At 44.4% G+C, this 14609-nt stretch overlaps 1 protein-coding gene across 3 annotated transcripts in view; it reads right to left on the bottom strand.

The window, feature by feature from the left end:
• Positions 1-14609, bottom strand: part of LMBR1 (limb development membrane protein 1) — a 139585-nt gene that overhangs the window by 118549 nt on the left and 6427 nt on the right. For 2 of the 3 annotated variants that reach the window (XM_006129337.4, XM_006129336.4), the window contains exons 2-3: positions 8786-8858; positions 4751-4790 (exon numbers count right to left, since the gene is read on the bottom strand). In XM_006129337.4, coding sequence (XP_006129399.2) covers positions 4751-4790; positions 8786-8858 — 113 coding nt within the window. Of the gene's footprint in view, positions 1-264; positions 482-4750; positions 4791-8785; positions 8859-14609 lie in introns of those variants that run through there. The other variant, XM_025187879.2, reaches the window with a different exon arrangement.

Below are 14609 nucleotides of genomic sequence, written 5' to 3'. Positions count from 1 at the left end.
CCAGCAGCTGCAGGTTGGCCGGACATTAGGGTGTGCCTGGGCACACCCGGCACACCCCTAGCGCATGCTTATGGAAACGCTCCTCCTGCAGATGTAACTCCCCTGCTATGCTGATGTAATAAAACCACATTGTCAGCAGCATGGAGTTTTGTTGGGTTTTTTGTTTTGTTTTTTTACAGTAAGGGTTTTTGGGTTTTTTTGGGTGGGGTTTGTTTGGGATTTTTCGGTATTTAGAGCACCACCGTATCTGTGTAGACACCTCACTTCATTATATCACCCCAAATGGCCTCCAGAAGAGGGGTCTCAATGCCCATCACAATCAGTTTGAACTCTGTTGCCCTGAACGTAAGACTGGTGAAGTTTTGAAATTCTTCTTCCTGTTTGCTCAGTATGTACATTTCACATAGTATCTTCCCCGTTGATCATGCCAGCTTCCTTCAGCAGACACTTTCCTGTGTGAAGTGCACCAGAGCTGCTGGATCTGTGGAGTAAATGGAGAGAAGGCTGTGCAGATGCAGCTGTACAACAGCTGTAGGAATTTTATACCTTCAGATTGCTACCCAGAGGCATGAGAGGGATAAGTAGCAGTGTTGTGCTAAAAATAAAGGAGCTAAGGCAGGTGTACTGGAAGGCAATGGAGGCCAGCTGTCACTATGGAGCAGCATGCTGCTTCTATAAGGAGCTGCATGCCATCCTTGGTGGTGACCTTACCTCCATCATCAAGAGTCCTATGAAATACTTCAGGGATACTGGAGGCAGCAGCCAGAAGACTCAACACAAACAAGGAAGTAGAGCTAAGAGTTGATATGAAGCACACTAAGGGTTGTTTGGAATTGCAACAAGTCAGGACCTCTTTTCCATCCTGGAGGGGCCTATCCAATCCCAGCATTCCAAATCAGCCATGCACAATGCAGGAGAGGAGAGCCCCAGTAAGTGCTCATTTTGCCTTGCTACTGCATACTGAGAGGAGATTGAGCTCTGTAGGTGTTCTACAATCCTCCATCAAAGGCTCTTTAGGAGAGCTGCCTTGGGAGAACTTTTCTGAGTCACTTGGCATTTATTTCTGGAGTTACACACAGCTTAAGAGGGCCCTCACTGCTAAACTGTTCCTCTTTCTCATGCTCCCTATTTGATCAAAAGTTTGTGTTTTATCCTATTAACAACTTGAGTCTTTAAATACTAATTTCATTTCAGTTTTAATACAGCCTCTCTCTGAGTTACGGACCAAACACTTGGCCGTAACTTGAGCTGTTCGTAACTCGGACCCCATTGAGTTACACACGACCGCGCTGTTCATAAGCGTGGGTCGCATTCGTAACTTGGGGACTGCCTTTATGACCGTTCCATGGGAGATTTGGTCACAAGTGTGAATGGTCATAACTCGACTGTTCGCAACTCGGGGAGCGGCTGTATACATCACTCAGTGCTAACACACACAATGGGTGGGAATATTTGCCCCTTGCAGTTAACACTCATGAAGAAAACACTACCTGGGGTAATTCAAGGTGGTAAAGCTAGCATTGCTTGGACACATGCATCATATAAAGACACATTACTAGGAACCATCATCAAAATACACCTTCAACAGCTTCCTGTTGTGCACCTCTAATTGACCTTTTACCTGGCCACTCAAAATCAGCAGCCAACCTATCAGCTGCAGCGGTCCACACCTGGTGAAACTGCTCCCTCTTTGATTTGCAAATCTTAGGTAGAATACCGCAGGCCACAAAGACCATCAGAATATTTTCCTCGCTGAAGTCTAACCAGTCAAAAAGGCAGCCCTAGGGACCATTTAATGAGCCAAAGGCACATATAACTATCATTTGGCACCTGCTAAATCTGTTGAAGCACTCTTTGCAGCTGCTCAGGAGGCTAGTGTAAGGCTTCATGAGTCACAGGAATTATGAGCATTTCAACATCCCACACTGGAATCTTCTGTTCTGAAAAGCAAGTCCCAGCATACAGCTTTCTATAAATTCAGTGTTCTGAAAGATGTGCAATACGCACCTTTCCTAAGCACCCCACATTCATGCCAGTGAAACAGCTCCAGTGACCCACCATTGTCTTTAAGACCCTGGAGAAGTAGCTCTTTTGGTTGATGCACACCATCCCAAGACAGGCAGGGGCCAAAATTGAGAGATGATTTCCATTTATCTTACCCCACTTAGGGAATCCCATTGCTTCAAAGTAATCAATTCTTTCCTACACATTACAAGAAGTCATAGTGGCCCTGCACACTTGCACCACTGCAACCCCCACAGTGGACTTCTGAACTCCAAACAGATTAACAACTAACAAGCAGCATTCTGGAGTTGCCAGCTTCCACACAGTGATTGTCACTCACTCTTCCACATTGAAAAAAAGGTTCTTATTCTGGTGTCCTTGAGCCACAGAGCTGAGGCAACCTCTGAACACTGTTCCAAGAAGGTGGATTTAATGCATCCAAAAGTTCTACAGTCCATGCTCATTATTCAACACACACTTCACAATGTGATTCCACCACTCACTGTGTGTTTCCCCAAACCCAGTACCAACAATCCACCATGGCAAACTGTTATGTGAATGGTAGCATCAATCTTGAATTATCTGTCTCCACGGCAAACAGCAGGGCAGGCATCTCCTGATCTACATGCACTTCCACAGCTCATGAAATACTACAGAACCAGCCATGTTGTGTTCATAAAGCTCCCCAACAGAAAGGTCAGCAGCTCAGGATCCATGCTGTCTAGGGTGACCATATTTCCCTATACCAAATATGGGACACTAAGGAGGGGGGGCTTGCCAGTACTCAGGGCTGGACGGTGCTGCCAGTGCTCGGGGCTTCAGCCTGCAGCAGGCAGGGGGTGAGGGGAGTTGCCAGCAATCAGGGCTTAAGCCCCACAGTGGGGGTAAGGAGGAGCACTGGCGCTTGGGGGGTCCAGCAAGTGAAGCTCTGAGTCCTGGCAGCTCCCTGCCTCCCCTCCCACACTGCAGGAATGAAATTCAGCCCCACAACATGCAGGGCAGGGAGGGGAGCTGCCAGCTCTCAAGGCTTCAGCTGCTGAAGCCCTAAGAGCTAGTGGCTCCTCTCTCCCCCTGAATCCTGCTGCAGGGAAAATACAGAATAACGTGCCCATTTTTTTAAAAAAAAAAAACTGTCACACCAAGAGGAAGACTTAAATACGACTGTCAGTAAAAACAGGATGGATGGTCATCCTAATGTTGTCAGGCTGTTGAAAAAGAGCATAAAACAAAGTAAAAAGCCCATGGAATGATGGAACAGAAAAACTTGCATCACATTTCCATGATGCACTGCGACCTTTTTCCAGAACTCCCAGCAGATGAGAACAGAGGGTGGAAAGTTGCACAGTGGAAAGCTACCCATAATGCAACACTGTCAATGCTAGAGTAATGACTGTTGTTGCACTCTGCTGACACAAGGAGCATTGTGTTGACGTACTCAACCAAAGGTATTGAAGTGTCTTATGATTGTCAGTATAACTTAAGTTGACTTAACTCTGTAATGTAGACATGGCCTCAAACTAATAAGTGAATAAAGAGCGTATGTGAATGAAAAATTAAAGAGTTGTGTTCATAACCTGTCTCAGACTGCCATTTTTGCATGCATCCATTATAATCTGTATCTAAGCTATAGGTAAAAAACCTAAATGGGTACTTCTAGAACAGGGTGGGCAATAATTTTTTATTGGAGCTACTCCAAGATTTTGGAAGGTGGTCAAGGGCCACACTCTTCCATGATATTAATGGAGGAGGTGCGGGGTCTTGGATGGAGGTTTGGGGCAGAAGGGAGTTTAGGGCATGGGAATGAAGTGCAGAAGGAAGTGTAGGGTTGTGACTAGGGAGGGATTGGGGTACTGGAGGAGGTGCAGAGGTTTGGGTTATGATCTTGGGCAGGAGCGGGTTGTGACCTGGAGCAGGGAACAGGATCAGGGAGAGGATGCAGGGGCTTGGTTTGTTACCTAGAGCAGGAGGGGATTGTGACCTCAGGCTAGGGGTTGGGGAACAGGTGTGGGGTTGTGACTAGAGCAGCAGGGGTTTGACACCTGGGACAGGGGATTGGTATGTAGGATCTGGGAGGATGTATGGGTTCAGGAGTGGGGGCAGAAGGTTTGGGTTATGGGGGGTAGAAAAGGGCTGAGGTGCCAGAGGCAGGCTCTGGAGACTTACCTGGGTGACTGCCAGCCAGCAGTCCAACATTTCTCAGACAGCCTCTCTGCCTGCCCCACCCTGCACAGACTACAGGGGCCATGTGCGTCTGTGAGTAACTATGAGCCTGAGGAGAGGAGGGAGTGATGATTTGTGTGCTATCTATTCTTCTAACAGGTAGCTACCAATGGCCATAAGCCAGCCAATGCGTTTGTGCGGGAGGTGGGGGCAGACTGGGAAGCCTCTCCCTCCTCATCACTGGGCTCACAGTTGTTGAAAAACAAACAGCCCAGCATCCACTTTTCTGAATGACATGTAGGGAAGCAGGGCAGGCAGGCAGCATGCCTGAGGCTCCCTGCTGTGTCCATGGATGGAATCCAGTAGTTTGGTGGGCCGAATTCAGCCCGTGGGCTGTATTTTGTCCAGCCCTGTCCTAGGAGCAGAGCCCCCCCACTCCCCCTGCAACAATGCTCTAAAATAACTGTTTAAAGAAAAGTTGTAATGTTTTTCTGCATATGTGCAATAAACACTATGCAGTGTTGCCTATTTACAATTTACATTATTGAAAATGTAATTGCATCAAGAAAGAAAGAAATGTACATACGAAATTCTGTTGACAATGGCATCTTCATCCTCCTGCTCATCTGAAAAATAATTTAGCAGATTTAATTTTTACAGTTACCTATATATTAAAAGGGAGAGTAAGCTATGAAAATGAGAAACTAAATCTTAGATCAAAAATTGTGTGTTATATCCAAATGCATTATTTTTTTATTCTGCAGTAAACATACATTTTGTAAATTAATGTTACCCATTTCCAGTAGTTTTCTTAAAAGAAAGTTTTTCTTGATAAAAAGAGCCGAAGCTTTCTCTGCATATTCACACTTCCTTTGTCTAGATTGCTGGTTTCTGAATCTCTTCAATCTCAAAACAATTAAAGGGCATTATTTTGCTCAAAACTAAGGATTACCTCTTTGATGGCCTCTTAAGACAAGACGATAGTGAATTTGCAGAATAGCCATGCCAGGAAAGTTCCTTTCTACTCACTACTCTTCCTTAAAATTACAAAGAGCATTCAAACAAGTTGAGGGGAAAATGGGTTTAAACACCTCATAAGAATACAAGCTAAAAATATACAAGAAACACTTGGTACTAGAAAAACAGTTGAGAATTTTATATGCAGTTAAAAATATACATGCATGTACAAAAAAGAAAAAAATACATCAGAAGAATAGTAATAACCCGCCCTTGACAACCAGAAGCGATATCATCATCTCTCACCTAGTCTTAATTCCTCCATGAACCAATGGCTTTCTCTTTTGGTATTTTAGAGAATTTTCCTCCTCGATCTCTTAACCCTTCATAAATAGGAAGAGTGCCTACCTCCCAGCTTGGAATCTTTACTTTTTTCTTGCTCTTCTCTATAATCGTATGGACAGCCACATCTCCACAATCTCCCTCCCCCATTTTATGATGTGGACTCCTAAAATGAAAATCCGCTTTCAAGCCACTTTTATTCCTATCACGTTTAAGTTTTCCATGCTGCCCATCACCATGCACTGTCAGCTATTTTCCAGATAAAAGAATGCATAAAACCTGTTGCCATATATTTCCAAATTTGGATATGTCCAGTAAGAAGCTTGCTTCATACTCCTGCAAAAAAATATTCTATGCAAGTTGGGCAATCACTAAATTAGGGCCTACTCTCCCAAGATTAAATAATAGTTATTTAGATTTACAAGAAAGCCATAAACCAGCTCTCTGGTAGAACAGCTTGTGGTAGAAGTGGCAAATTACTGAAGGAAAAGTTAGAGAGAAGAATTTACGGAGATGAAACTATTTCAACTATCAGCTCACCATGCAACTGTTAACTTTAGAGTTTCCAGTTTTGATTGCTTGTCCAAGCAACTTTAGTTTTCTATACATGTGTATTTTCCTATGGTATTAATATAAAAATTCAGCTTGTAAACTTTTGGTAGGTTCTTTTGATTGCTATAGGAGAGTGGTTTAAGAGTCCTTTGTGCAATGGTAGAGATACTAAGCAGTGACTTCTACTTGCATGTAAATTAGTAGACAATTAATTAAGTGTTTACATTATATAGCATATTAGTCAATTTCAACCAAAAACCAGATAGCAAACTGTCTTCTATGGGGCGCCTCTTAATGAAAGAGCACATGACAGAAAAATATGTGCAAAGTTATTGGGCTCTATTTTATGTTTTTGCAGCACATGAAAAATTCGTTTGTTTATTCAGCTAAATGTATCCAGCCAGTATGTTTTCACTGTCCTTAAAAGCAGTCAATCAACTCACAAGTGCACCAGATAGTGGTTTCTGATTGACTAAATTAGGCAGAAAAGGAGGAAAAATCCATCTGAAAGCCCTTTTTGAGCTTTCACTACACCCACTTTGAGAGGTACATGGTAGCTTGTAAAAACAGTGAAGGAAAGAAATTACTACACTGGAAGGACTTTAATATGAAAAAGATCTACAGGAATCCTAGTGAAGAGATTCAGCCAGAGTCAAAGCCATCTTCCAACAGTCAAGCTGCCCATTAGCCAGATCTAGCAAGTGTTGCAATCACAAAATCCTTGCAAGAAAACCCTGCTATTAAGAAAGAACAATGCCTGGTACATGTACACACAATACACAAATTTTTCTCAACTGCCTTTGAGACAGGAGAAACAGTGAATGGGATGTTTCAACCACATGAGTTGGTCCAACATAGAACATAACACTAGTGAATGGATATCTTGGTCCAGGAATTTATCAGTGGCACTTGACATACCTCAATTAAAATAAATGCAGCTTACATCTCAAAGAATATTCATTCTGAATCAAGCACTATAACAGATCTTGAAGCATGGTCCGAGTCTACTATTGCTGCCCTTGAGTGAGCCAAAACAAGCAAATGGACAACTTGGACAAGTCTAAAAGCATATAATGCCACCACATCTCCCAGATTTGTCTTCCAGCATGCAATCTGTGTGGAAACTGAGCCAGAGATTTTGATACAAAGCTGCTGGAAATTGAGACTTAAAACTGATGAGTGACTCCTTCAACACTCCCTGCTACCATTCCAACTCTCCTAGTGAGGTGGTAAGAATTCATATGATGAATTAGGAGTTCAATAACTTTAAATTTAATTCATCAAAGCCGAAAGTCTGATACATAACTAGTCAGTAGCTTTGTGATACCAGTAAAATTGCCCTACAGGGCATTACAGAAAACTGGGTCTGTTTACACTGCACCCGTAACTCGAAATAAGCTATGCAATTTGACCTATGCAAATTGCAACGCTTATTTCAAGCGTATTTCAAAATAAATCACTATTCCGAAACATCCCTTAATCATTGAGGAACAAGGTTTACAGGGACGTTGGAATAGTGAGCCCATTATTTCAAAATAACAGTCTTGTTTAAGAGATGCAGAATAGCTATTTTGGGATTCCAGAAGTATCCCAAAACAGCATCACAGTCTTGACATACCCCTATAAAATAGCAGCCTGACATTCAAGAGAAGTATCTGATTCAGAGTTTTTTCCTAAGGTCTTTTATACTTTGAAGCATCCCAGGCTGAATGCTGCCCAGTCTTGTTTCAGGCCAATTCCACAAGCCAAATACACAGAGAAGGGTTGGAACTTAACTTCACTTACAAGTTTAATTATGTAGATGGAATGAACAGGGACATCAGATGGCTCACACACTACCTTAACATCCTAGTGACTTAACCAAACAACCAAACAGTGGAAGTGCTAATTGTTCTTATCAGCCTCATATAACTACTTGAACCATCTACTCACTGCCTTTTTTTTTTTTTTCTCCTCTCCCCTTTTTTCTCTTTTTTCCCTGCTCCTTCCCTTATTTATTCTTGGATCTGGACTTCTAATACTCCAGTCATCTGAAGAAGTGGGTTGTGCCCACGAAAGCTCATGGTACCATCTACATGTTTTGTTAATCCTTAAGATGCTACTAGACTATTCGCTGTTTAAGTTTTTCCTGTTACAGACTTAACTCAGCTACTTCTCTGAAGCTTTGGGTATGTCTAGACTACAGGCTTTTGTCGACAGAAGTTTTGTCGATGGTATCTGTCAACAAAACTTCTGTCGACAAAGAGCGTCTAGACACATTCAGTTCTGTCGACAAAGCAAGCTGCTTTGTCGACAAAACCCTGTAGTCTACACACAACCCTACATGCAATAACACCTACTGTCGACAAGGTGTTATGCCTCGTAAAATGAGGTTTACCAGCATCGACAAAACTGCTGAGTTCTGTCGACGTATTGTTTCTATCAACTTTATTGTATTTGAGTGTGTGAGACTTTGCTAAATTAATAAATTACTTATTTGTAAATATAGACAAGTTCCTATTGTACACAGGGGCAACACTCAGACATCAGGGTTCCCAACTATATAATTTTAATAAAACTGGGCATGATCTTGGTACAAATACCTGTCCTTTTTGTCACCTCACAATTTTGGTCAAATGACATTTAAAAATAATATACTTCGTGAACAAGAGGACTTGACTGGGCACCACTGCTCTACAGCAATGCTCGTGGGGATGGGGGAGGAGAGTTATACCCCACTCATTTTTAAATGGAAATAAAAATAAACATTTGAATATTAAAAACTAGTTACCTGCTTTCCTTTTGTATCTTGTGATTACGAAATAGGAAAGAATGTAGAGAACAGCAAATAGGAGAAAACAGATCTGAAAAAAAAGGTTCAATAAATTTAATGAGAAGTCTGGAGTAGAATATGTATCTATAAGGTAAGCAAAACTGAAATTAAATTCTGATTAAACAACAAATAAGGCTTAAGACTGTGTTTTTCCATATGCTTTAGAGTTCAATGAATAAATGCAATTCAGCAGACTTTGCTGATTATATTAATTTGTTACACTTTCCAACAAATGCTGATTAGATTCCAAATACAGGTTGGACTTGACTGGTCCTTGATGAGGGGTTTTGCTAGACCAGGAGGAGGTCATTTCTGGACTAGCCTCAACCCATGCCCTTCCCCGTCCCACCCCCTGGGCGTCACGATCCCCCACCACCACCTCACAGCCCAGCTGAGCCACAGCCCTCCCACCCCAGCTGAGATGTGCACCAGGCTTCCTGGCTCACAGCCTCCCTTCCCCGCCAGCCCAGCTGAGCCATGCACACCAGCTCCTGCCCCACCTCACAGGCCAGTTGAGCCACATGCCAGGCCTCCTGCCTCCATTCCCACAGCCCAGTTGAGCCACTCCCTACATACCACACTAGAGCTCCCAGGACCCCCACCCCCTACAGCACACCAAGACTCTCTGATCCTGGAACACAGATGTTACTGGACCAGAGAGTTGCGGTTTGTAGAGATTCAACATGTAAATTCAACTACTACATTCAAATATTTAAAGGGTTAGTGCATCAATTTATTCCCAAAAATCCAACTTTAATGCAAGGAGTACTAGCCAGCCTCTCTTCCCCAATCCCTAACTCCGCTCCAATCCTACCCGTAGCCCTGGCTGGTACATGTTTCGGGAAAAGTAAAATATATAAGCATGATTATCTTGGTTAAAAATTAGTGGCAGGTTCCTTTAAACAATTATATAGCAATACTTAGTAATCCTTGGTCAAATTACAAGGAATGCTTGGGGATTATATTATCAAAACTCAAAGATATAGGTTTTACTGTAAAGATATTTGAATGTAAAATAGGAGCAGTCAAGGTTCTTTATTTGGGACATTTGGTAGGGAGATACCATATCTTGCCTGATACCTTAAAATAGAAATTTTTATTACAGAAGAGTCTCAATTTTCTGACATCATTCATTTTATCCTACATGCCACCCGTCATGTGACGGCAAGGGGCTCCAGGGACGCTTCACACCATAATAGCCTTTCTTTCCCTTTTTCTTTTTTCAGGGCTGGGCAGGAACTCTGGTTGGCAGGTCTGCAGCACCCTCTTGTGGCTGAAGAATTCACCATTGGCAAACTCGCTTTTTTCCTGTTTCTGGGGAAAGCGGAGAGCACCCTGCATCACAGCTAAGGCAATCCAAATATAGCCATGGAAAATCATGGTCAGGGGACGTGGAGTGGTGCAGGGCAAGGGCTATGCTCCCGCCACAAGGCGGAGCCCCAAATCTTACTCCCGTTTGTGGAGTAATACAAGTGCTGGTCAAGGCAGCAGATTTAGGAGGTTTAGAACTGGACCCTGCAAGGTATTACAAAGGGCAACATTTATAAAATTAAAAGAATTCTGTATTATTCAACATTTCCTCTATCCGGCCATCCTCCTGTCCCGTTTAGTTCAGATAATCGAGACTCTACTATATTATTGTTATTTTGGCCACATTCCAGACCTAGAGACAGATTCAGTCTTTCATGGTTGTTTGTTACTGCCTATTTGTGCATGGTGTCAGGGACACAGTGTCGTCACAAACTTGTACATAAAGCCAAACAAAATTGTTTGTACAAAGGCTTGTCAAGAGGATTTTGCTACAGTAAAGATTTTTTTTTCCAGAAAAGCCTGTTCTTGCCAATCCAGATTTTGACAAAATATTTGCACTACATACTGATGCTATGAGTAGGTGTGATATTAATGCAGTCATGGGAAAATAAGAATGCAATGAGGTATTTTTTGTTATGTAAAACTGATACCCACCAAACAGAATTACTACGTCATAGAAAAAGTGTATTATGCCATTGTAAGGACAATTAAGACCCAGTCCCTTTAACACATGATTCAGGATTCTAATTGACCAGTGTCCATTAGTTTGATTACACAGAACCAGACACCCCAATTCCAAACTTCTGTGATGGAGCAGGATGGTCCAAAACTAGGATATGGAAACTGAATATTAAGGGGAAGGAAAAAATAGTAGCAGATGCTCTGTACAGAGAAAAGGGTGCTGATTCAATGCCTATCAATCAGCCAGCATCTGACCCTAGTGTGTCATTGTAAAGAGTAAGGTACAATCCTTAGAAGCTCCCTGCTCCGGCCCAGTTCCAACTAGCACTTAGGGACTCTTAAGGTCACAATTAGTTCTTATGGATCAGTGTTCTAATAGACAAAGAACAAGATAAGGATATTAGTTGGTGTCTGCTACAGACCAACAAATCACACAAGAAATTTATGGGGGGTGGGGAACACAGTAGGTAAGTATGACTGATTCTGTGCATGTACGCTGCATTATCCTTAGAGACTTTATTTGGGGCAATACATACTGGAGGGTTCATGCCACCAGTACTAAAATGCCCTTGGAAATATTTAAAAAAAAATCACAAATAATTTCCTACCTCAAAGAGTTGAATCCTACTTGGGAAATTCTGTGTTAGACCTCATGTTGAAAGAAAACCAGAAACTGATCACAGAACTAAAAATTATTCCTTGTGTAAGCGTTAGTGATCATCACTTGATTATTTGTTTTCACATAACGCCGAGCCAAAATATAAAGTCCAAATCAAACATGATGCCTTAAAAGGACCAAATTTCACAAAGAAAAGAACAGTTGATCAAAACTAGCTCAGAGACAGCTTAAACACAGAATGGTCATTACAGCCTTCAAGATTTTAGAACTACAGTCAGTCCCCGGGTTACGTGGATCCAACTTATGTCGGATCCCTACTTAAGAACGGGGTGAGGGAACCCCGAACTAGCTACGCCCCCTCCCCCCCCCCAGCAGACCGCCAAGACGCGCCGTGGCGGTCCCGCCGCCCGCATCCTCCACGGCGAGAAAAGCCGCTCCATGTCTCCCTGGTCTGCTGGGAGGGGGGGGGGGGGGGGCTAACAGACTAGGGAGATGCGGAGCCAAGCCGCGGAGGACGCAGACGGCGGAACCGCGGCGCGTCTGGGCGGTCCCGCCTCCCCCGTCCTCCGCGGCAAGAAAAGCCTGGTCTGCTGTGGGTGGAGTGGTGCGCAGCTAGTGTGTTCCCCCCTCCTCCACCAGCAGACCAGGCTTTTCTCGCCTCTGGTCAGTTTCAGAAGCAGCTGAATCAGGACGCCTGGGGTAGAGCAGCTGCGGGGCTGCCGGGTTGGTCCCACAGCGCCGAGGTGCGGCGCTGTGGGGACCTACCGAGCAGCGCCCCAGCTGCTCTGTCCCAGGCATCCAGATTCAGCCACTGTTGAAACTGATCAGCAGCTGATTCCAGGAAGCCCGGGGCAGAGCAGCTCTGCCTCGGGCTTCCTGTAGTCAGCCACTGTCAGTTTCAACAGCAGATGACTTGGGGACACCGGGGCAGAGCAGCTGAGGTGCTGCCGGGTTGGTCCAGTAGCACCGAGGAGTGGCGCTGCGGGACCAACCCAGCACCACCCCAGCTGCTCTGCCCCAGGCGTCCCCAAGAGCAGCTGGGGTGCTGCCAGGTTGGTCCCGCCGCGCCAAGGGTCGGCGCTACCAGATCAACCCAGCAGCACTCCAGCTGCTCTGCCCCAGGCGTGTCCGATTCAGCCGCTGCTGGTCAGCTGATCTGGAAGCGGCCGCGGGTCCGGCCCAGCAGACCAGGGACACGGGGAGCAGCTTTTCTCGCCCCAGAGGAGGCGGGCGGCGGGACCAGGCGTCCCGCCACTCCAGTCCTCTTGGGCGAGAAAATCCCCGTTCAGGGACTGCCTGTATTTAAATGAAACAATCTAATTTTAAATAACAGAGTTGGGTGTTTTGTTTTGTTTTTAAAATCCTCCCTGCCTGAAATTTCTTTAGATCCTTATCTGCAATCTGTTGCCAACATCTTTGCCTTCTCTCTATGCTCCACCTAGCACAACAACTCTATTTTGATACCTCAGCAAACATCTCTTCTCTATCTTTGCCCAATTTGCCCCATAAGCTACTCCCATTCACTTCACCCATTCCTCCTCAGAGAGTGACAAACCTATATATTCAATCACACCCTAAAATTTCCCAAGCATCTTAGTCTTCCTAATGAGCTCCAGTATCTCCCACATAAGTCATCACTTAACCCCTGCTAATTTTGACAAGCATCCAAATATGCCAGGTGAATAGCTTCCCTAGTTCTGTGTCAACTACACTTCCTAGTTCTGTCATCAGAGCTTATTTCAACAGCATAGCCTCAGATACCCCATGAAACTGCAATGAGTTAACAGGCCTCAGTAAGGCAAAGTCACACTGAGTGGATGGAGGGGTGGGGGGGAAGAAAAAAAGAGAGAGGTAAACCTATGTTTACCACAGCTCCTATTGGCCGGGAACAACGATCCGCAGCCAATGGGAACTGCAATTGCCTATGCCTGCAGACACACAAGCCATTGTGTTTATGTTGCCATTAAAACTTCAGGAACAAGAACGAGTTTAAGCCATTAAATGTTAAAAATTCATTTTGCTTTTCTAAAGTGAAGAATTTCATATGTAATTATAAAGCAAGTTTGCTTAAAATAAAACTGTACAGAAATGGAACTTCATACATAATCAGAAATGTCACCTAGCATGTCCCTACTGTGTCATAATTCTAACACATCACTCAGGAAGTGATCCGCTATCACGGGTGGGGAGGGGGAAGAGCGGGGGAGGATTCTTACCAAAAAAAATCTTTGGGATCAAAGAGTATTTGCTTGTAAATACTAAAGAAGTCAAAGAGGCTAGAACAGCTCAAAGCACCAAGTTCATAGTTTTGGCTTAGAATGAACAATGAATGGCAACCCGAGGCAACTGAAACAATACATCTTGTAGTACAGATTGAACCTCTGCGGTCCAGGTCTCTCTGGTCCGCTAACATCCATAGTTCAGCAGGACCACAGATGTTGGTGGACCACAGAGGTTGCTGGTAGCTGTGAGCAGAGCTGGCCAGTGAGGCAGTGGAGCCCACAAAGCACCAGAACCTGCAGCTGGCCAGGCTGGGAAGCTAGCAGGGGTGCCAGGGCCCACAGGGCAGGGGGGCAGCAGACCTTGTAAAGGGCAAGGCTGCCGTGGTCTGCAGAATGAGGGGGCTGCCAAGCCCACAACCAGCAAGGCCAGGAAACAGGGGAGAGGGAGTGCAGAGCTCGCAGCTAGCGGGACCACAAGCACCGGCAGGGCAACTGCCAGAGCTTGTGGGACTGGCAGGACTGTGGAGCCTACAGGGCTGCGTCAGCCAGGGAGCCGGGGCAGCAGTGGCAGATAGCTAGGCAGAGGAGCCCAGCAGAGACGCTGGCACCCTGCCCCCAAGATCTTCCCTGGTCCAGAGAACTCCTCATCCAAGACTGGTCAGGTCCCAAGGGAGCCAGACAAGGGAGAGCCAACCTCTGTGTGTGTGTGTGCACGTGCGTATATAAAAAAAATTAAGTGAGGAGAAAAAAAAATAGTTCTTCAGACAAGTGAGAAACTCAGCAAGAACTTGAACAAATTTTACTAACCTGTGCATAATCACAGTATATACTATTCCCTTAAATAAGGACAGGAAATAGCACAGACTTCAGCAAGAAGCATATTAAACTAACCATCAGTATCAAACTAAGAGTGCAGCACTGCTATCACCTAAACACAATAGTTCTTCAC

This window comes from Pelodiscus sinensis, chromosome 2 (genome assembly GCF_049634645.1).
Source record: "Pelodiscus sinensis isolate JC-2024 chromosome 2, ASM4963464v1, whole genome shotgun sequence".
NCBI lineage: Eukaryota > Metazoa > Chordata > Testudines > Trionychidae > Pelodiscus > Pelodiscus sinensis.
Note: the sequence above shows the minus strand (reverse complement) of the source record. Positions and strands in the feature narration are given on the sequence as shown.